Genomic DNA, 24,085 nt, shown 5'->3' on the forward strand with positions numbered 1-24,085 from the left:
AAGTGTTTGCACTCTTACCACTCTTTTGTTGATTCTTCAATTGCACTTCAAAAATTAAGGTCAACCATCCAACCACAAGGTGCGTTCAATGAAACAAAGAAGAAAACCTAAAGAAAGAAGGAAGCGCACAAAAACTAGAAAGAAGACACTGACAATTTGGAAAGTAACACAAGAACTAGGCTTTGTGCTTCTTGAAAAATATCACCTAGAGTATAAATACAAGCAAACAATACTCCAGCAATGTCAAGAAAGTAAAAGCAAGCTAAAACCAACAAAAAAAACTTAGAATTCAAATAAAAATGAACCTGGACAAAAGTTTGAATTTAATTCACTTCAACGCAAATTAAATATGGATGTATTTAAATTTACCCAAAAAGGCAAGTATCAAAACTCCACAAATAGAATTAGAAAAAAAAAATAGATTTCACTCAGTTCAGCATCATGGATGAAAATTCTGGTGTTAAAAGAAGGATTTGACATCAAATCAATTTAGATGCAATTGCCTTAAATGTGCACTTTAGGAAATAGACAGAATTTCTTTTGCCTTCTAATTTGGATTCAACCCAATTCAAAATTTAAAATTCAAAATTGATTCCATAAATTACAGCCATCAATTGAGATAGGTAAGGATATATAGATGCAAAAGGAAGTATATCACAATTTCGGCCAGATTAAGATAAAGAAGGCACAAGCGATTTTTAATTTTTAATTTATTTTTTTTATGGATTTCGATTTTTTTTCGTGATGATTAATAATTAAGAAGGTACAGTTATGGATACACAAAATTTCGCCGAAATCAATAAGGAAGAAAAGGAAAACTCAAAAATCCTAAATCCTAAGATAAATCAGAATTTACCTCACTTTGGCTCTAATACCAACTGACGTGGAACCCTATACCACAAGTCTCAAACCCACACGCACAAGTAAATATGAAATCCAAAGATTTGATAAACCCACCTCCTATGGCACCCTACACTTAGAGAAGCTGAAACACCAATTGTTGAAGAATTTAGATAAGAATTCGACAAACTCCACAACAAATAGTTGATAAGTTAGCCAAGATTCTTGGTGCAATTGATGAAAGTAAATCCTTACTCTAACTCAAAGCAATACACGCCAATGACATGAAAAGAATTCTGAAAATTTAGATTCAAAGCTGCCTCTTACAAGTGTTTCTTATCCTTATATAGTAAGGAGAGAAAATAAAACCCTAAGACACTTTTTTCGGGCTGGCCGAGCCACACACAAGACCTAAGCCCAATTACACACTAAAATAACACATCAAACACATAAGTATTAAAACATAAACCCAAAATATGGCCCAACACTCTAAAACTTAAAGGATAAAATTTGGCCAGAATACAAGCCCATCATAACAAAGTTGAATCTTCACAAAAGACTTTCTTGATCTTCACTTTATATTTCCTTTTGCATAGTTTTATCCCATAGGTTTTATTAGGCTCCCTAAGTCTATGATTGCAAGTGTTGCACTAAATCTACCTCATATGAGTTGAAGCACGCCCAAAATACATATGGATCATATGAATATGATTTTGAACTCCTTTTTGATCTATTTGAATGACATAAGTTTGCTCCACACAATTGTTAAAAATTTGCCCTAGTGGATCCATATCATATGGGATTAAGGCTTGTGCTATAGAGTTCCACGTCAAACATGATTGTGTAAAAATATGATTGCTTCAACAGTAGGACCTTTCACCACTAATAACAACAGAGTTGGAAGATGTAAGATTGGTAAATCCGTGTGCCTTATAAGGGTTTGCTTTTACATTTTATAGAAAACAACAAAATGAAACACAGTAATTTAGGAGTATAGATTGCAGAAGATCCAGAAGGAAATTGTTTGGAAGCAAAAGATGGGTGTATGTAAATTAATTTAAGATTTGTGTGGCTGATGGCTGTTTCTATGAAGCGTGATTAAGTTACACAAATGTTATGTATAAAATCTATTGCTTTCCAGAAAAAAAAAATGAAAAAAAAAAAAAAAGGAGAGAGAGAGAGAGAATTGCCCGGGTAATTGTCGACGGCTAGTAATAGGAACCAAAATTTACAACTCCATTCCGTTTTCAGGTTGGAGCTGAAATTATAAGGGAAATTTAGCTTATAATTTTAATTTAAAAAATGCATATATTTTTGTGATTTCCTTGTAAGATTTAACAAATTTTAGAGATAAATAAAATAATTCAAAATTTTCAAGATTTAAATACAATGGTTATATTTTTTAAAATATTTTTTAAGTTAAAAAATTATTTTTTTTTAAATTGATTGAATTTTTATAAAATTTTTAATTTCAATAACAATTATGTCAATTAATAATTTACATTAATGATTTTGACGATCCATTAAATTTAGAAAGAAGATTAGCAACGTAAATTACACCATTATATTAAAAAAATTAATTAATCTTTTCATTTATTTCATTTATCCGTGAAATAATTTGAAAAATTACTGACTAAAATAAATTTAAAAAATAAATAAATAATCAATGGTTTGAGAAAAATAAAAATTAATTATATACCTTAAAAATAAAGAAATTAAATAATTAATTTTATTAAACAATAAAGACTAAATTATAATTTTCTCCATGTTTCCACCATCCCTTTCTTTTCCCGCAAAATAGAATTTACTATATTTTCTTTTTTAACTCAAACTATAAGATATTTTTATTTAGTATAGTAATTTTATTAGTTTACTATTAAATAATTAAAAATCAATGGAGTTGATTGACGGTCTAGATCAAAAGTGAAAAAAGAAGCAGGTATATTTCTATGATATTGATATTATTAATCTTAACATGAGAATCAGAATGCCAAGCTAAAATTTAAATAAAGCATGACAAAATTCAATGCCCACAAAAACATGGACAAAAGATCCATTGACAAGAATATGAATTGAAAAAAGCTCCATCGCTTTCCAAGAACTTCAAAACTTCAACCCTGAATGAATGGCTACCACTCCCCCAACAAGATTTTCATACTCAACTTTCTGAAACCCTGCTTCTGCCATCATTGAAGCAAACTTCTCCTGCATTCATTAATAACATATATACATCAGAAAAAAAAAAAATATAAACAAGTAGTTGGTTCTAATTACCCCAGTCATTATTCCCTAGCTTGTGCAATTGATATAGCAACAACTATAATCATCACATCCTCTCTCTCTCCTAATCATCACATCCTCTCTCTCTCCCCCTCCCCCGTTAAGTCCTAGAATCTCAAGAACCATATTGTAATTTTCCATTAATAGAGTTTTCAAAAAATAATATTTAGATAAATTAGTGTAAAATAGAAGTAAGCTAAAGGCATCTGTAATTCCCTTTAAATTATTCATTTAGGGGGGTGTGTCATCCGAAACATATTGATATCTCCTCCTGCAACAAATCAAGTTGTTCCTAAGACTCTTTAAGAGAAGTGACTAGTCGGCCACCAACAGGAGCTGGGCCAGTCGGCTACCGTAGGCCTATGGAGATCCTGAGTTGTGTCTTCATTCCTTGTAGACCGTCCCCCTGTCTACAAGGGAGGTGAATTATTATAACGATTGTATTGATAATAATGCATAATTATCATTTTGCTCTTGAAATAAAATAAGTAGTTTGTTCATAAATTCTCATATTCAGTTTTTACCTCTTGTATCTACCGTGAGATTTCTGATTGAATGTTATCTGTGGGTTTCGTTGTTCGCTTATATAACCTTGACTAATCAAGGTATTCATGTCCTCAAGTCATCGGGTAATTCTTAAGGCTGACTTGGCTATGTTCAAATCAAATGCCACACGGTCCAAAATGAGTGGAAAAATGTGAGCCCGTGACACCCCACCCAAAAAAAAAAAAAAACAAAAAACAAAACTCCTTGGTTTATTACATATGGTCTCAAATAATAAGATTCAGTTGAGGCTTAAATCTTTTTCGGCAAATCTTAGGCAGTGTTCAGTATTTTGACGAAAAGCCACCTTCCTTAACTTTTAGCCAAGGACTACTAGAAAAGCTAAAATCTACTAAAACTAGTATTGTCAAACAGGACCTTAGTATGATTTTGAGAGGGGATAATTCTTTTATTTGAAGAACAAATAATAAAATCTCCAACTCTGAATTCTTTGGACTATGTTATGGCATGTGTACTCAAAATACACCAGATGTTATGACACATGCAGATGTTATGACACATGCTATGAATTTTTATTGAGATGAATAAGAAAGATTCTTTCCAACAAAATTAACCTCACTCTGCAAGTCACCTCCTTGAAAAAATAAAATTATGATTCCATGGCTAAAACGGTTAAAGTGGAAACAAAGTAATCATAAACCAAGCTATGCTATAAGACACCAACAAATAAAATAAAATGCATTAATCCAAATTTAGCTGCAAAGCAGCATCAACTCAATTGACAGAAATTTGAAAAGGAATTAGGACTAAATCATGACCTGAGGTGGAAAACGACGTATACTCTCAACTAAGTACTGATAAGATTCCCGATCACCGGCAACCAGCTCTCCTAGGGCTGGAATGATTGAGAATGAATAGTAGTCATATCTGCAAGAGTTGGAGCAAGATTAAAGAACGTCTGCAAAAAATAATTTGAGAAAATTTTGAAACAGAGGATGACAAGTTTCAGTAAGACAGCTGGGCAATTGCATGTCAGTATCTGCACAAAGAAGGAATTAAAAAGATAACCAAGTTCAAAAACTCAAAGCTTCAAGCCAAGCAACTGGATCAGATTCAAAAAAAAAAAAAAAAAATCTTTAAAGCAATTATAGGCCTATCAAATTAGTGAGAACACAGATGATTTCAAGTTCTTGTTCATGTCGCTAACTTCTCACTTCTCACACAACAGTTCCTAATATTGGATATAACATCAATAATTAGCTGAGGATTAATTATCCTGTAAATCATAAAATTTAATTGCATCTGATTTTTAAAAATGCTATCAATTGTAATCCAGACTTAATAATTGATAGCAATCATGTCGGGGTCTAGGAATCATATGATGAGACTACAGAGCTAGCACTAAATGGGATGCTGACATGACTGCACAAACTGAGTAGGCATAAATTATTCCACCGAAACTTTGGATAAGGTACATCCTAGCCCTTGAACTTATACCAAGGCTCAAATGAGCCCATTTAACTTTCTTTTGTGGCTCCAACTAGACCCTTAAAGTTCAATTATCAGGAAATAAGCAAAAGTGTTTTAACAGAGTTATCTAACACACTTAACAAATTAGTAAAGTAACTTTGTAGGACCTATAGATAAACAAAATAATTTTAAAAATTTCCAAACCATTTAAACTCAAATTTGAAAAGAAAAAAAACAGAAAAGCAAAATTAAAAAAGAAACCCAGAAAATTAGCATTTTGCTTAAGCGATGTACTTTGATATATCAATTTAAACTAGTTTAAAATCTTCCTTGAATATTCCAACAGCAGCCACTAATTGTGGACAACCATAATTGTGGATCGAACTTACCTTTCCTTTACTCTCTTTCGCTTTGCTTTGATTTAGGTTATCTTTATCTAATCTTAGAACAAACTTTTTTTTCTGTAGAATTGAAGATCTTTAAACCCCTTTGTGGGCTTTTTGCTATTTTAAACCTAAATCTATCAAGATCTTCAAGTGATGAAGATGTCCACAGCCATTGTTCTTCAAGGATATCTTGAATTCAGAACAAGGAATCAAGGAGGCAAATCAATGATATCAGGTCTAGGCATTGAAGATGCCCATTGAAGGTATCAGATCATGGAGGCTTCTTTTTCATCTTCACCTTATTTTAGGTCAACATCCTCTATTATCTGGGTATAGATTAGGGTTCTCGTGTGTTCAGCCTTCTTATTGTGTTAGATTTATTATTTAGCTGATTTAGGATTTGAGTAGGACTTAATTCATATTTTGCTCCTGTTGTAAATGTTCCTTTAAACTTGGGCTTAAATACTGGGAAAAAATTGGAAAAAAAAAAAGGAAGTTAAAGGGCTCAATTAAGCTTTGGATACAAGTTCAGGGGCTAGGTTGTATTTTTCAACATTGAAATGTTGTAGATTTGCATACAGAGGCTCTTCAGGTAAGAATCCTATTCAGCTTGTCTTGTCATTTGGCATAACCAATTTCAGCACCAAGTTAGTATAAACACATGCCCCTGGCTTGTTTCCTATCCATAGATACAATTTCTACCAATTATGAAGTCTCAAATAAAATAATAAAATTAAAAATTCAGAATGTGATTTATGCTGTCAGCAGCTCGTTAGCTAATTACATGCATGATGTTAATGATTTCGATTTCCTTCAACAATCAGTTTGTTCCCCGACTTGCACCCAAACAAATCTTCAAGTGTTCTCATCGAGGAAGAAAATGCTGGTCGAAGCACATGTAACACAGTAATGATTTTAATATAAAAAGACAAGTGGTTCAAAGGAAAACTACTCTGAGCAAGTTCAGTTTTTTAAACGGTGAAAGATTTATAAATTAGACTAGTGATAAAGATACTTACATGTCTTTAAACACAGGAACTTCCACATGACTAAGTTCAAGGCAAAGGAATCTTCCTCCTCTTTTTAATACCCTAATAAGCAAAAACATAAAAGCTTGCTTGATAATACTCAACAAATGATAAATTTATGATCTAGAATAACATTACTTGCATAACTCTTAGTCCTATGAGGACTTGGACATTGGATTTCTAATCCATAACTTGTAAATAAGAATAAGAGCCCCTCTTTTATTTGACTGCTCAACCGTGTAGGACTCCTAATAAAACTCAGAATATAAATAATCAAGGACCCAAACCATTTCCACTCATCCATTTCAAACAGCTCCAAGCATTACTAATGTATCCTCAATCCCAACAACAGAAATATTTGACCGACTGTTAATTTAACTTAAAAACAAATATATAAATAAATAAACACAACCAAATGACTAGAAGAGACTTTATAAGGTCCCAAAATAGATCAAGGCCTAAATCATAAATTTATTTGTCTTCACTAGATTATCTCGTTGGCTGCAACGACGTCATCTTTATAGATTGAGTAAACCAATACCTCAAAGTACAATTTTAATTCAAAACTAATATTTTAATCCACAAAAATTTAAAAGAAGGGGAAAAAACATCAACTAAAAACTAAAATACAGAAAATTTAACTAACTTTTTAGGAGAAATAAGCTTGGAAATGCTGTAATTTATGATGGATCTAAACTTATATGAGCAATATGCAGAGAATGTAGAAATTTGAAAGAGAAGGGGAAGAGAAAACTTGAAAAATATTGCCTTTGAAGCTACTGAAAAGTGTGAAAACTGATAAAATTGAGAATAGGGGCAGAAAAGGAAGGATATAAAAGAATTCAATAATTGGTAACAATTGTTATAGTTACTTCACGGTCGATAACGGCCATAATGGCCATTGCACCTGCAACTTAGGGCGATCGTTGCATAATGGGATAACAGGTAATGGCCCCCCCAAACCGATTACTTAATGGCCGTTATGTGCGTTTCTTAAAACCATGCTTCACATTTCAATTCCTTTTTTTTTTTTCCGAAGAAAGCAATTTAATTTGTTAAATTACTAAATATTGAAAAACATTCAAAAGTATAAGGATTCTACATCTTTTGTGCCCAGTAAAAACATCATTTCGATTAAAATGTGTTTCTTTGTACCCAATTATACACTATCCTGATGCAATGATCCTTAGGCATATGACACAACATATTTTCTTACCTCGCATTTCAATTGCAGCCGCTAGTATCAGCCTAAGGACCTGCTAGATCAGTTTGCAAAAGAGCCAAGCCTGACAGTTTTGATCCCTAGTCACAAATTGCATCGTAGGACGATTGATATGAAGGAGCTTTATCATGAGGTCTTAACACCTCAAACTTGTTAATGAGAGAGAGTCTTAAATCTCAATGTATTTATAATTCATATGGTTGTTTCATTAAATAAAGAGAAGCCCCTCATATAGTAGAGTTTCATATAATCATAGTACTTCAATTAAGGTAGAAATCTAATACAAGCAATCATTAGATAAAAAACTGCGAGAATAAGATAATGGAAATCTAATAAGAAACTACTAGATAAATATAATCTATTTGTTATGAATTTGGTTTATCTGTTATCCATAACATCACTTCCCTCTGAAAAAAGAGCTTATCCTCAAGCGCAAAGGTAGAATATGCAGCCTAGAAATGATTAATAGATTCTCATGTGGATTAAAATTCAAAATAGCCTTGCCAATTGACTAATGCTTCCTGAACCCAAGTGCTTGGTTCAAAGGCAACAACTCTTTACCAACACTCTTTCATGCGTGCCAATGACCATTATGAGTGTATTTGGATTTCACTTGAAACTAAATCATATTCTTTTAAAGCATGATCTACTGCCTCCATCTTGTACATCCCAAAATATATAATAATGATCATCTATGTCATCACACAAGAAAATTCGAGTTTGGCATTTCAAGGCACCACAAGTACTTCTATTCTCTCATTAGCTAATTGACCAAAATTTTATTGGTTGCTAGTCGATCTATCTTGAATCTGGTATGCCCCCTATTGAAGGTTCAAACTAGCTCAGGAATTTGCCAAGCTAAGACATTGAAACATACATTGAATCATTGCATAAAAGAATTAAGCTTTTCTTCTAAATTTGCTCAATAACCCATGATGACCAGCTTAGTACCAAGTTATTATAATCTCGAGTCATAGATCGCGTCACAAAACATGAAAGAAGCTCATTAGAGGAAACTCTTAACACCTAAGACTCAATGGGAAAGAGTCTTAAATCTAATATATTTATAATTAATCTGCTTGTTTATTGAATAAAGAAACCCTTATATTGTGGAATTTCATACAATCATAATATTTCTAATTGTAGTAGAAGAAATATAATACAAGCAATCATTAGATAAAAAAAACTACTAGGATAAGATGAAGGAAATCTAAAAAGAAATTAATGCATAAATATAATATATTTATTATGGATTTGGTCTATCCATTATCCATAACAATAACTGGAAGGTTTTTGTCCCTAGGATAACCCAACTGCTTCCAAGGTGAGGCAGGTTAGGATTATATTTACCTACTGCTCAGCTCACAAAAAAATCAAATATTAATATTATGTTTTTTTCTTAATCATGTTATGATAACCCTGATGAATCAAGGCTAATCTTTTTTGCTAAGCTAGGTTGAGGTCAAGGTCTATAAACTTTACACATGATTTGGCTTGGTTGATAAAGTTCTGAGAATAAGACCAATCACAATGTACCAATGGATTCAATCCCTCCTTATTAAACATTGATATTTTTTTCTAACAAGAATAATATTGTTGTAATATGTAAGCAACTTATTGTTGCCAATGTTCCGCATGTTTTCATTTGCCACAAAAAAAATAAAATAAAATGCATCACATTTCGTAAAAGGTTGGTGCTCAAGGACAAAAAGGAAATGCCTAATGTTCCAAACCGATATCCCCTGTATAGTGTTAACATTATCATTCCAATGGTCCAATTTTAGCAATGGAATGAAGGTAAAACAATCTAATACAAATACTCCTCCATTTCACATCCACATAAGACGGACATGAAATGTGAGTGCGAAATCCACATGAACAAGAAGGGAAGGGAAAGATACCATTTGCATTAAATACTTCCTTGTTAATGAGATGATCATTCACCTTATATTTACATCAAAAAGGTTACCTAAAAAGTTGGATGTGAAAGACAACAAGCCAAGGAGTTATAAGCATACCTATATGCTTCAGAAAGAACTTTCTCTATATGTGTAACGTTCCTAATTCCAAATGCTATTGTGTAACCATCCATCGATTGATCTTGAAAACCCAATGCTTCAGCATCTCCCTCCACCCATACAAGGGATTTGTCTTCTCCATAACCTATAAGTGTGGAGATAAGGTTAAAAAAATAAAGGAAAAATTTTAATTGTACACAAAATTGATTTACTTGAACTAATTAGCTCCTCCATGATGTTACCTCTCTCTATAGCCCGCTTTTTGCCAACATTTAACATGTTTGGGTTTATGTCACATACATAGATCTGAGTTTCTTCTAGTAAATGATCATCCAGAGGATCTTGAATTGCTCTATATTTGATACTTTTAACAGTTTCTAGGATCCTGAAAGCAACATCCCCTGCAAATAAGTGTTCTAAACTCGATCACCACAGAAATCCCATGCAAAACCATCAGAAATAATAGTTGAAACCAGATCAACATAATTTTTTTTCCTTCATTAAAAGGTTTTCACATGTAGGACAGCATACTGAAGTTGAATAAATTTCCCGACTGAGTCAAGCAACAGTAGAAAAGGTAGTTAGAAGGTATTTGCACAATATAGAAAGGCCGGAAGCTGAGGGCAAAACAAAGGTAATGCATGTTTAAGATTGGCACCTGCTCAGTTTGAATTTGAAAATTGATTTAATAAGACAAAATATAAAAATTTGGGGGCCAAACTGTAACTTTTAGTTATACATCCCCCGCTCGCTCTCTCTCTCGTTTGAAAAGTAGCATTTGGACGGGAAAGTTGAAATCCAAATATTTGTATTAAGATTTTAATTTTTGAATTATATAGACTTGTAATAAGGGAAATACACAGGAAATAAAAGGTTCCAATAAAATTTATATAGTATATAAGAAATTACACATTTTGAAAAGGTAATTACAATGCACTACAAACACATCTTCATCCACAATTGTGAATTCATACATTTAGCCAAACAAAGAAAGCCCATGTATTATAGATCTGTTTTTTGAACTCCAATATCAAATCTTTAAATTCAAACCCTCAACTATCTTAGTGAGACGAAAGACTCCTATGCTATGTTTGATTATCAGATGCATTGTATTTCAAATGTATGATTTCAACAAGGTTTAAATGACAAAAATCAGATTGGTTTCAATTAAAAGTAGCTAAAGTCAGAAGGAAATTTTTTAGTTTCATACAACATCCAAGGTTTTGTCAACATCATACTAGGATTGTTATTGCATAATCAATCACAATGAGAGCTCAAATCTTTCATAATATCTAGAAGAATTGATCTTACAAAAAAGATTTCATATGCAAATACAAGCACACTAGCACACATGCATGCAAGCAACACTCAAGCAAGGAATAATTTGACCTTCAAAGTTATTTGAAATTACATAATGGAACTCAAAATATTGGTGGACCAAATGTAAGACCTATGGATAACTTCCACAAATCATTTGAACAGATAAAAGATCTACATTGAAACACCCACCATTACTAAACTCAAACACCCAACCTAATAATAAGACCGCATATTAATTCTTCAAGGCTTTGTTGTGCATGTGTGTTTGTGCATGTATATATACAAATGAATAACCTACATAAATGGTGTAGTGATTGTATCAGTATTTTCCCATAGTGGAAAAGGAGTACATATTTATATACAAGTATGCCTATACAATTAAGCAAACTAAATACGAATATAGATGAGTAGATCCTTATAATTATGCTAACTAATTGTAACAAACCATCCATAAGAAGGATGTGACAATGTTAGGACCTATTCTGCCTTCCTTGCTGGTACAAAATGATCCAAACATGCAAGATAGAAGTATGCCATATAGTATAGGTCTCTTTTTCCTCCACGTATGTCAGAACTCAGAACAGTCTGTTTGAGTGAAAAATTCCACAGCACTGCTTTAAGAACAACTCTTAAAATAAAGTGAAATACAAGAAACTTAAGGTGAACATAAACAGCTGCAAAACAGGGATAAAGAGTTGCCAACGAGTCAACTTTTTCAATACCTGAAAAAATTTAACAGCTTCCAAAGAGTCGACTTTTTCAATAGCTGACAAAATATTCAACAACCTCCTTTCTAGTTTATAAAAGTACATTTTATTCTAAGGGAAAAAAATCATCCTCCATATTTTCAAGTTGTCTTTTCTTCATAGTTCTTGTCACTGAGTTTATAGCTTGTTGAGAACAAATACAATAAATCAGGGTAGCCTACCTGTCCCACCAGCCACATCAAGATGTTTCATTTGAGGGAATGGGTTTAGTTTGGAGACCAATCTGAAATGATGTAGAAAGGCCATGTCAACAAGAAGGCAAGGTGTTGTGGGCCCTTAGAGATTTAAACAATCATAGAGTACATTCATAGCATCTGACCTGTCCTTCCATAATCTATGCAATCCACCACTCATCAGATCATTCATAAGATCATAATTGGAGGCAACATTACTGAAGACGTTACTGACCAATTGACTTTTATCTTCTTCCTTTACTTCTTTAAATCCTGAAAGTGAACCAGTAAAGTATTAATAAGAAACTTTTCAATAGAAAATGAGGTGCTTTAGATCAAAATTAAATGAACAAGCAATGGCATATCTTGCAAATAAAAAGTGATAAGAGCAACATGGATATCTTCATTCTAGTAACAAAAAACATCAGCACTAGGGCATCAGGCGTATGCATTTCATTTGCTTTTCAACACGCATTGTTCACTTATTAACATTAGCTTCCATGTAAAAAAAGGTTATTTTCTCTATATTCTCAACCCACTAAAAGTTATATCTACATAGTTAATCTTCAACCCCCAGTTTATAATATAATGCCATGCATGTCATGTTTGTATCTGATCACAACTGCCAATCAATCATTATCCCAGCAAAAATGCAACCATAACTCTGGTATTGTTTAAAGAGTTTCCGGAGATATCCTTTCAACACTTATGTTGAAATGAAGCCTAAGCATGTATTCCAAATGAACATGTGAACACAGCCATAAAAACTAAAAATTTGAATTTAATTATCCTAATAAAAAGCTTGCAATAAAAAAAGGCTTATTTTCTGTTAGCCTCAACCCAATAAAAGTTACATCTAGTTAGCTGAAATTTTCCACCCAGGTACTAGTGTAATGTATGCATCCTCATGTTTGTAGACTGCAGCTATGCAATGATCATCATATTACCATACTCTATATTTCTACAAAACCATTGGAGGAATCATGTAAATATTTTTTTGTGAAATACCACTCTCTATGGAAAGCCTCTTCTCCCATGTACATTCTAAATGAACTTATGTTCACAACTTCAAAACTTGACTTTAGTTATCCTAATAACTCTTGTGGGAAACGATCAGAAATAGGTATAAATCAGCTCTGAAAACCTACCAAAACTTGTGGCATGTGAATGCAGTTGAGAAGAGGAAGAAGGGATAGAGAAAAATCTGCTACCCAACTTCCTGCTCACCAATCTCAGTGCCATAGTTGCTGCAAATAAGAATCCAACAAAAAGGTCAAATAAATTTCAGATTGCACAAAGTTATAATGGGTACAGCCTCAAAACTCCAAAAACAAAAATTAAGAAGTTCAATTAATACCTTACAAAATACAAAGTATCAGAAAGTTAAAGTACCATTTTATTAAACATTTAAAAAGAAGTTGAAACAGGGAAATCTATTATCAAAGATTCAATTTGACAATTGGAACACTTTAGGCACTATCTGAAAACAAGAACATGGCACTGCCATGGAAAAACTAAAATTAATAAATTTATATTTCTGTTGACGGAGAACTTCATGCCCTAAATTGTATTATCAACCAATTCTCGCTAAAAGAAATAGACCATTGAAAATAAAAAGGGAGAAGTACAAAAAAGCACCATGATGCAGCGAGAAGGATGAGCTTGAGATGCTAGGTTGAGGGGCGATTAAATCTGTTCTTCGGTGTCTGTGGCGAGGGAAGTTTAGTTGACCCAGCAATGAGAAGGGAGAACAGGGACTTGAGCACTAGCAGTCGAGCTTAGAGAAGGGAGTTTTAGTAACTTTTTTTTAGTTGTTTTTAATCATTACGCAAATTTGTAATTTATTTTATTTATATATATTTTTTAATTTTATAATATTACATTAATAAATTACATGTGTTGCTAAAAATTTAAAAATATATATATAATTGATAAATCCAATATCAAATTAACAGCGGAAGAAGACCTAAAGGTTAGGATCTAGTAACTAAAACCAGATTGCATATCCCAATCTCAACACATCCTGTCTTCATTACCGAACCAACATACTGGAACTAAACAGCTATAAGGGTTCAGACAAGAACATCAAACATTAACAAGTCTGGACTAGACAAGTTTCGAGTATTTAGGACGATTCTTGAGGAACATGGAATCCAACAACCACTAAGATATCAAATCCTACTTGAATTACGTGTCCATAAAGGATCTCAGTCCACCTCTACTAGTCCAGGACTGAGATGGATTTCTTAAGAAATCATAGTCCTAAAAGGATTCAAAAAACAGGATACCTTCAGGTACGTTATTCTATTCTATTACCTTGATCTTTGTACAGAGATTCCCCTTATCGACTTAAGAGGTTGCCCATAACCAACCACACAATATTATCTTATCTTGCAGATCCAAACCTCGATGCTTATACCTGCGGAGGAGCAGACAGCATCATTGGCATCATATGTGGAAACTTTTTTCACAAAATCTCACAGGAAAATAAATTTGTGATTGTTGTTTTGTTTTTCTTTGACTATCATGGCATCAGATCCCATTGTAGTGGTCGCCAGTGACCTCAATCCAAGTCAATGGCAACTCAAAAACTAGGGCATAGCAAATTCCCAATCGAGGAAGAAACTTGGAAGACATGCAACTTGACGAGTCCTTGACCAAGGAGCAACTATTAGAAAAGTAGAAGTTGATGCAAGCTAAGCTCAAGCAATGAGAGGGTTCTATCACAAGGGTTTTTACAGTCGCGAGGCAGATTTCTACAGCTAACTATTATTCAAGCAAATGCTATGTAGAGCCCTCTTTAAAACTAGTTATCCAAATGCAACAATTTGCTACCTTACAGACATGATAGATTCCTCTTCAGTGGTAGGATTCAAAAACCATATCCAGATTTTTAATAGTCAAATGGTGAATTATTGAAATTGACATTAAGTTCTTTCTGACCACTGCCCCTAATCAGAAACATTTACCACCACCTGCATGTATTGAACTGGAACAATCACGCTGCAATATAATTCAGTACAAAATGGAGTTGAACCTATGATAAGGAATGGTACCGGATACGGTACCCATGGAATTTAGGATACCCAACCCGAAACCCATTTACATATGTAGTGCCTAAACCCATTTAGAAATTAACTTTCACTACCTGTATCCATCCCACATCCGTTTAACATTACCTGCATACTACCCAAACCCGCCCGAATCCAATCAGCTTTAACTAATTTTATTGAAACATTAACCACATAATAGATTCATGGGTAAAATACCACAACCCCAAATTGTTTAAAATATGAAAATTCTAAAGTTTAAAATAATCAAGTAAATGAAATAAATCATAAATAAAATATAAATAAAGTTAAAATTGAAACAAACACATAATCCATATAAATTAATCAACATAATAACAGTTATTGAACATAAATATAATTGCAATAAAAAGAAGCTCAAAGACATGAACATACTTTAAATAAAACAAACAACCAAACAAGGTAAGATGGTCATGGTTTCGTTCAGCCTTTAAAAATGTTAACAAACATTAGAATATTGTACTTTCAAAAAACATATATTAAAAAGCATTAGAATATTACCAAATAAACAAAATAAAAATCAAAAGATAAAAATCCCAAATTTATAGTATAAAAAGCATGTAAAAATTCATTGATTCTATCATCATTGAAGAGCATATTCAAAGCAATTGAAATCCATAACGATTGTTCAAATAGCAACACATTCAAAGCAACATAATCCCATTCAAAGAGGGGTTCATCCATATATACATTTTTAATCTCAATACCAAAATACCAAATTTCATATTCAAATACCAAATCAAATCACAGCATTCCATATCCTTACTTCTTATCTCAGCATCTCATATCCTTAAATCAAATCTCAGCACTTCACCAACAGATACCCACCCAAAAAACAACAAAAACCCACACAATTTCAAACAATCAATTCAAATGAAACCTACATATCCAAAGCAATTGAACTCCACAACCATAGTTCAAGTCCCAACATATTCAAAGCAACATAAACCCACTCAAAGAGCAATCCACTCATACCGAAAATTCAAACCCACACAAATCCAAAGCAGCATTCAAATGAAACCTACCTACCAACACAAAACCAAATGAACAAAGAAAACTCCTCCACGCAAATCTCGTCAATAGAAACTTGCCACAGAAAACTAGTAAGAAAATATACCTGCGTCGTGACTTTAGAAGATAGAAGCAGCGGCGATTGAAGGAGGACGACAGCGGCAAGGAGGACAGTATCGAGAGAGAGCAGCAGTGAAGTGCTTGAGCAGGACAGAGGAGAAGAAGCAGCGGAACGATTGAGAGCAGCAGCGGCGTCACGATGGACGTAAGCCCAGTGAAGTGGGGCGGGGCGGCGGCTGTGCGCGAATGTAAATGTGTGAAAGTGTTGCTTGTGATGTGTTAGCAGGGGAGGGAGAGCAGTATTCGGTTTAGACGTAGAAAAAATTGAATAAACTAAAATATTCTAAAATGGCCAATTATTTTATACTAGAATTGTTTATATTTTTAATTTTTTAATTTTTTAATTTAAGTATTTATTAATTTTATGGGTATGAAATGTTATGTATTTTCAAAAGAGTGATAAAAACAACCATTACAAAAATATTAATTTTATTACCAATTAAATACCAACCTTGTATTTTATATCAAATACACATTATCATTATTTTTATTATTAAAAATTAATAAAATTATCATATCAATTGACATATTATTTTTATGTTATTTTAACATATTGATAAAATTTATAATTAAATTTAAAAAAGTTTAAAAATTTAGAATTTAATTAATAAATTTTTAAAGTTTAAATTGTAATTCTATTTTTTTAAAGCTAATATTTTTTTTTCTAAAATTAAAATTTATTATATTAAAAATAATAATTATTATTATTATTAATTTATTAATGATTTATGTATATTAATTTATTTTAATTTAATCTCGAATAAACACCTTGTAAAGTTTTCCTTTTCTTGAAATTCATAAAATCCAATCAAATTATTCTTGTAGTTTAAAAATATATATAATTAATAATATAGTTTTTATTAAAAAAGAAAGCATATCGAAAAAAAATAGTTATACTTCTTCTTCCAAGAAACCATGTAAAAAGGCATTACTAATATCAATTTGAAAGAAAGGCCAGTTTTTAGAAGTAGCTAAGACAATAAAGATTTGAATGGTGACGACTTTAGCTATAGGAGAAAAACAATCTTTAAAATCTAATCCCCTATTTGATTATACCTTTTAGTCACTAAACGAGCTTTATATCTATCAACTTCTCCATTGGGCTTGGTTTTAACCTTGTATATCCATTTGGAACCAATGGCCTTTTTTCCTTTTGGAAGATCAGTGATAATCAATGTTCCATTCTTTTCAAGAGCTGAAAGTTCATGGTCCATGGCTTCAATCCAATTAGGGTCATTGGAGGCTTGAGTGTAAGTGTAAGGTTTATGAATGTGAGAAATTGCATTAAGGTAAATGTGATGTAAAGATGTAAAGCTGTAATACCCGGTTAGACTCCAGCGTCGAAATTTCAATCTTCCGACGCAATCTCCGTTGGAATCCGGAATCTCGAAGCTGGAATCTCCTTAGGAAGGGTAAAGTAAGGTTTTTATAAAATGAATTTGAAAATTTTAAGGTTTTGAGTTAAAAAGAAAGAAATAAAAATGTTTTGAAGGAAAACCCCAGGTTCGACCGCCGAACCTTTAAGTTTGGCCGCCGAACCTTTAAGTTTGGCCGCCGAAGGTGGTGCCGCCGCGGGACCTCCCTTTTCGGCCCCCGAATGTAGTTTATCCAGCCACCTATAAGAGGCCTTCAGCTAAAAAATGAGAGAGCTTTCTCTTCATTTTCGAGCAGAGGTGAGTCTTTGCCCTCCTTTTTATGGTTTTATTGTTTTTCCTTCAAATCTCTTAGAAAATTCACGAGTTTCCTTTGTTTTTGAAGATTTGAGCTTGAATGCAAGTTTTTAAACCTTAGAGACCTCCGGAGACCATTTTACCTCATCTCTACGTTGGGGTTTCTGTCTCCTTTAGATCTCCAAGAGGTAAGTCTAGACCTTTGCCTTTCCTATATTTTAATCAAGTTTTAAGAGAGGGTTAAGGGTTAATAATGCATGAAATGGTTAGATATAAAGTTTTAGGGTTTGTGTTAGTTTTGATGATAAATGCTTCCTCTTGTATTTTTGTTGTTGCTTATTGAGGATTAGGCTAGTTTTTACGCCCCTTATGCATGATGAGTGAGTATGCAAGTTTTTTTAAGTAGTTGGGTGTGAGGATCGAAGTTGTGGGTGGCTGTGTACATAGGGCAGAATCGGATTCTGCCTTGCTGGAGAACCCAGGTTCAGCCGTCGAAGCAAGGTTCAGCCGTCGAACCTGCTTGTGAAGGCAGCCTTTTGGCCGCCTAACCTGCCCCTAAAAGCATGGACTTTCGTATCCGTGAAGGACCTTCGACCACCAAACCTGTAGTAGAAAGTCCCCTGCCCAGCCTTCCTCTGCTTGTTTTGTATGCATATTTTGGTATGTTTTTTGGGTTTTAGGGAAGTTGTTTAGAGTCATGTAATAATTATGTTTGGTCCTTCATTTGAATCCATCTATGTAGGATCGGACCTAGGAGACCGTAGAGGCCTACAGTGAGTTAACTACGTCAGTTTAGGCGAGCGTCAGTCAGAGGTGAGTATAACTAAACTAATCAATTGTTTAATAGTAATCAAACTTTTTAAGCATGTTCATGTATCACGAATGCCATGTATATGTATTAGGTTGTTTTGCATTAGAATTCATGAATATGATGCATTGCATAATTCACTGTTGATATGCCTGGATATTGGATGACCCACTAACCCTCGAGATGATATGATATGATACGATACAGAAGTCTAGGTGAGGCCCATTCTACACCCTGGCAATATGTAAGGGAAAGTCCAGGTAAGGCCCATTCTATGCCCCTGGCATTTTGGATATGTTATGTTATGTTGAAGAGGAAGTCCTGATGTAATACCCGGCTAGACCCCGACACCGAAATTCTTACCTTTCGGTGGAATCTCCATTTTAATACAGAATTTTTTCGGATGTCGGAATCTTCTAGAAGAGTAAGATAAAGGTTTTCTAAAATATTTTTATATGTTTTATGGTTTTAAAGAAAGAAAATTGAGTTTTGAAGAGAAAAGGAGAGTTTTGAAGGGAAATGCCAGGTTCGGCCGACGAACCTCATGTTCGGCCGCCGAAAGTGGCTCCCTTGTGCTGCCGCCGAATGTCAAGTTCGGCCGCCGATCGTGGTAGAGTTTTGAAAGTACCTTTGGCCTCCGAAGGTGGTCTGGCCAGCCACCTATAAAAGGCCCCATGTCCATAAATGGGCAAGCTTTTTTCTCCATTTTCGGGCAGAGGTGAGTCCATGCCCTTCCATGGTTGGTTTTGATGTTTTCCTTCAACCATTCATGTTTTTGATGAGTTTTAACTTGATTTTGAAGATTTTTGAACAAAGATCGAAGTTTGAAAGCTTGGAGACCCCGGAGCTCGATTTTTCCCATCTCCAAGTTTGGGTCGCCTCTCCTCTCGATCTTCAAGAGGTAAGAGTAGATCCTCACCCTCTCTAATGTTTTAAGTAAGTTTTGAGGGGTTTTAAGGGTATTTGATGCATGTATAGAATATATTTAAAGTGTTAGGATTTATGGACCCTTATGGTAAATGTATGCTAAATGTGTTGATGTTTGTTGGGGTTTAGGTTAGTTTGGGACCCTATATGCTTGAGAGTGTGTTTTTACATATTTATGCATGTTGAGAGGTGTTGAGAGGCTAAATGTGCATGAGAGGCTGAGTTCTGCCATTCTAGAAGAACTCAGGTTTGGCAGGCGAAGCCATGTTCGGCCGCCGAACCTGCCTGTGGAGGCATGCTTTGGCTGCCAAACCCTGCCCCCGAAAGTTGGACTTTCGGCTCTGGAGGGGAGTTTCGGCCGTCGAAAGTACCGCCGAAAGTGCATGACTTTCGGCTCTAGAGGGACTTTCGGCCGCTGAAAGTGCCCTGTCCAGCCTTCCTTTGCATGTTTTCTATGAATGTTTTGTGATGTTTTAGGGGTTTTTTGGGGAGTTGTATAGAGTTATGTTAGAGTATGTTTGGTCCCTCATTGGAGTCCACCTGTGTAAGATCGGACCTGAGAGACCGAGGAAGTCAGCAGTGAGCTAGCTGCTACAGAGTCAGTAAAGCGTCAGCCAAAGGTGAGTAGAACATAACTTGTTTATTTTAAAGAAATGAAATCTTTTTAGCATGACTCATGCATCACGAATGCCATGATATGTATTAGGTTATTTTGCATTAGAATTCACGAATATGATGCATTGCATTCTATGTTGTTGATGTGGATGGATATTGGATGAACCATTAGCCCTCAATATGATATGATGATTAATGAAAGTCCAAGGTTGTCCATGTCTACGCGTCCTGGCATATGTTATGTATGATTGATGAAAGTCCAGGGCTGCCCATGTCCACGCTTCTTGGCATTGTATTGTGTTTAAGAGGAAGTCCTGCGGAGCTCCGTCGAGGGCCGGGCACATTGGATGTAGAGGGTTATTGGTGACAAGTCCATTCGTGATGTGAATTGTATGTGTTGTGATGCATTTCATGAAAGCATGATTTATGGCAATGTATTATAGTTCTACTCACTGGGCTTTTTAGCTCACCCCCTCTCCCTTAACCCCCAGACTTGTAGGTTCAGGATAGATCGGGAAGTCGTCAAGAGTAAAAGAGGTGTCTATGTAATAGAATAGATGTGGACATGATGAAAAGGCATGTAATGTAATGAAATGTAAAGTGATATAATGTACAGTAATGTAATGATGATTAGTATTGTGCTTGGCCGTAGTGTTTATGGTTAATCCCTGTTGTACATGATCTAGATGTAAATGTATTAATGTTATGGTATGTTGAACCAAGCTTGATGTATGAGATGTTGACCCAACTGGAGCATTTGATGAGGGCTCCAGTAAGGGGTTTTATGTTTACAGTATAGTGCATGCACAGGTCAAGCTTGGTATATGTGAAAGTTTAAAGTTTTTATGAAAATATTGATCATGTATGGGATTATCAGGTATGACAGGATGTATAGTAGGCTTGCTACGGGTCCCGGAGACCTTAAGTCGATCTGGATCCTAGCGTCGGTAGCGGTCCGGTTTTTGGGTCGTTACACCTGAGGAACTCCGTCGAGGGCCGGGCACCATTGGAATATGTAGAGAGTTACTGGTGACAAGTCCATCTTGATGTGAATTGTTTGTGTTGTGATGCATTTCATACGAGCATATATTTATTAAATTATCTTTATGTTCTACTCACTAAGCTCTTGTACCTTATCCCTTTCCCCTAACCCCAGGATTGCAGGGTCAAAAATAGGTCGGGGAGTCGGCATAGTAGCTGGTATAGTCTAATGTAATAGTATAGTGTGGACATGTAAATTTTAATGGAATAGAATTGTACTTTGCCCTAGTTTTTATCCTTGTAATCCCTGTTAACATGATTCTTATGCAAAAGTTTTAACTATAAGTTATGTTTGACCCAAGCTTGAGGCATGTAATGTTTACCATACCAGAGCATTTGATGAGGGCTCTAGTATTGGGTTTTATGTTTCAATTTTGATACATGCACAGGTCGAGCCATGGTTCATGGAATATTTATATTTATGTGGTCTTGTGTGATCATGTATGGGATTTTATCAGGTACACATGATGTATAATAGGCTTGCTACGGGCTCCGGTGACCTTAAGTCGATCTGAACCCTAGCGCCGATAGCGGTTCGATTTTCGGGTCGTTACAAAATGGAATCAAAGCTCTAGATTTATATGGTTGGACCTAGAGTGTTGGGCTTATAGATGTTATAGAAGGGCAAGCACATTAGGAAAAATCATGTCCACTAGGATAGGATGTAGAGTCCTGTCTTGATGGAATGTATGATGATGTGTAATGCCATGATTATATGCATGTGCATTGATGATATGTTATGCATATGATGTGGGTTCATGTGTGCCTACATGAACCATATGATGCTAATATTTATGTGATATATGTTGTTTTTCAGAAGACAGGATGCGAGGCTCACGTCGATCTACATGATTAACTGGAGTTCCACCTGAAAATGAGGGCATGGATGCCCTTCCTCCTCCTGCTCCGTCCAGAGCACGGTCGAGTGGGACTAATAGAGGTGAAACATCAAGGGACTCTATAAGGTCTTTTGATGTAAACAGAAGTAGAACAAATCCAGAAAGGATGTCTGCGGATATTAGGGAAACAGTGAAGGATGATCAAAGAAGAGACGAAAGTCTGGGTGTGAGTTTTTCAGGAGAGGGTATGGGAGAATCTGAAGGAGGCGCTTAGGCCTCGGGTTTTGCTTACCCACCTCAGTACCAACCCTACCCATAGGGACCCGAGTATCTGATGAGAGGCCGATTGGATTTCTCTAGCTACCACCCGTACCCCTCACACATGCCCTATCCTCCCTATTACCCACCATATCCACCTTATCCCATGTTTTCACCTCCATCCTTTTATTACCAGAATCCAGCAAACCCAAATCCAGGAAATGCTGCACCACCTCCTTCCCCAGCAGAACTAGAAATTCATGAAGCTCAACCACCCAAACCTAACCCATCAACAGGGAGCAAGGTGAAAATGACGAACTATCTGAAGTTGGATGCTCCTAAGTATAAAACAGGTGATGATCTGTTTGAGTATCTCAAGATGGTGAAAATGATAGCTGATGAGTTAGGGGCCAGTGACAACAGAGCCATTCAGATGGCGAGATTCACACTGAAATGCAAGAAGGCAAAGGAATGGTTCAAGAACTACGTGGACCCAAATCTAGATAGCCTATCTTGGGAACAGTTTGCAAATCAGTTTGCAGTGTGGGCTTTTTCAGACAGTTCGAGGGAGTTGAAGGTGATAGAATTTGAGCAGTTGAGACAGACTGAAGATATGAGCGTGGATGAGTATACAAACAAGTTTCTGGAGTTGCTTCAATTTGTGGGTCAGGCTTATGACACTAACCAGAAGGAGGCTAGGAGGTATACCATGAGACTCCACTCTAGGTACTCCTCCTTGATTTTAACAGCAGAGAAAGAGAACTTCCACACAATTGTGGATGCAGCCAGGAAAATGGAGGCTAGTGCCATCATTCAAGGGATAGTAAAGCAGCAGGTGGCACAGTCCTCGGGTTTCAAAACCCCGGGTATAGGGAAAATTGATCTCTTCTCTCTAAATGCAGCCGCCATAGAAAGTAAAAAGTGGGACAAATCCACTAGGAAGCCAAAGAAGAACAAGTTTTGGAGCATATTGAAGTCGGTCTGGGAATGGGTAGTGGTTCAAACTCTGGTTCAAATAGCTCTAGATGTATGACGTGCGGTAAACTGCACAAAGGGTTTTGTCGGTTTGGGACTACAGCTTGTTACAGATGTGGACAGGAGGGGCACATGGCACGTGAGTGTCCCAATGCATCTATGATGGCACAGTCCCAGCAGACAGCTTTTGGCAACATGGCTCAGCTAGCAGCTTTAGCCACATCTCAGGGCAGAGGGCGAGGTCGAGGGAGAGGGAAAACCTCTTCTTCAGCAGGTTCCCAAGGAGAAGGTCCTTCAGCTCCAGCAAGGATCTTCACCATGACACAGCAGGAGGCCAATACATCAAACACAGTGGTGTCAGGTAAACTCACTATTGGGTGTTCTGATGTGTATACTCTTATGGACCCTGGTGCCTTTCATTCTTTTATTTTTTCGAGAGCCGTAGACAGTTTGGGTTTGATAGCTTCTGGGCTAGAGTATCCTCTTTGGGTCAGTGGGCCCAAGTGTGATCCATCTATGGTAGAGTCAGTCTGCCGGTTCAGTCCAGTCTTTGTTGAGGATAAGTGCCTTCCAGCTGACCCTGTGGTTCTAGATTTGACTGATTTTGACGTCATTCTAGGGATAGATTCTCTCTCTACTCATGGTGCTATCTTGGACTGCAGAGACAAGGTAGTCAGATTCAGAGAACAAGATTGATCGGAGGTTGTCTTCAGAGGAGACAAGA

At 35.3% G+C, this 24,085-nt stretch overlaps 1 protein-coding gene across 7 annotated transcripts; it reads right to left on the reverse strand.

Annotated features, from left to right (window-relative positions):
- Nucleotides 1-2,764: 2,764 nt before the first annotated feature.
- On the reverse strand, nucleotides 2,765-16,497 carry LOC110620049 (2-methoxy-6-polyprenyl-1,4-benzoquinol methylase, mitochondrial). 7 transcript variants are annotated; one of them, XM_021763612.2, is made up of 10 exons: nucleotides 16,215-16,497; nucleotides 14,325-14,427; nucleotides 13,157-13,255; nucleotides 12,155-12,281; nucleotides 11,997-12,058; nucleotides 9,991-10,149; nucleotides 9,749-9,893; nucleotides 6,500-6,571; nucleotides 4,443-4,551; nucleotides 3,052-3,530 (listed from the first exon to the last, which is right to left on the reverse strand). In XM_021763612.2, the coding sequence occupies exons 3-10, from the start codon at nucleotides 13,248-13,250 to the stop codon at nucleotides 3,423-3,425; spliced, it is 876 nt and encodes a 291-aa protein (XP_021619304.1). In that variant the 5' UTR covers nucleotides 13,251-13,255; nucleotides 14,325-14,427; nucleotides 16,215-16,497; the 3' UTR covers nucleotides 3,052-3,422. The 7 variants fall into 7 exon arrangements, with proteins under 7 accessions (XP_021619305.1, XP_021619308.1, XP_021619304.1 ...); XM_021763613.2 differs by lacking the exons at nucleotides 3,052-3,530; nucleotides 14,325-14,427 and adding an exon at nucleotides 2,765-3,045; XM_021763614.2 differs by lacking the exon at nucleotides 14,325-14,427 and having other exon boundaries at nucleotides 3,052-3,526.
- Nucleotides 16,498-24,085: the final 7,588 nt, after the last annotated feature.

Source organism: Manihot esculenta, chromosome 14 (assembly GCF_001659605.2).
Source record: "Manihot esculenta cultivar AM560-2 chromosome 14, M.esculenta_v8, whole genome shotgun sequence".
NCBI lineage: Eukaryota > Viridiplantae > Streptophyta > Magnoliopsida > Malpighiales > Euphorbiaceae > Manihot > Manihot esculenta.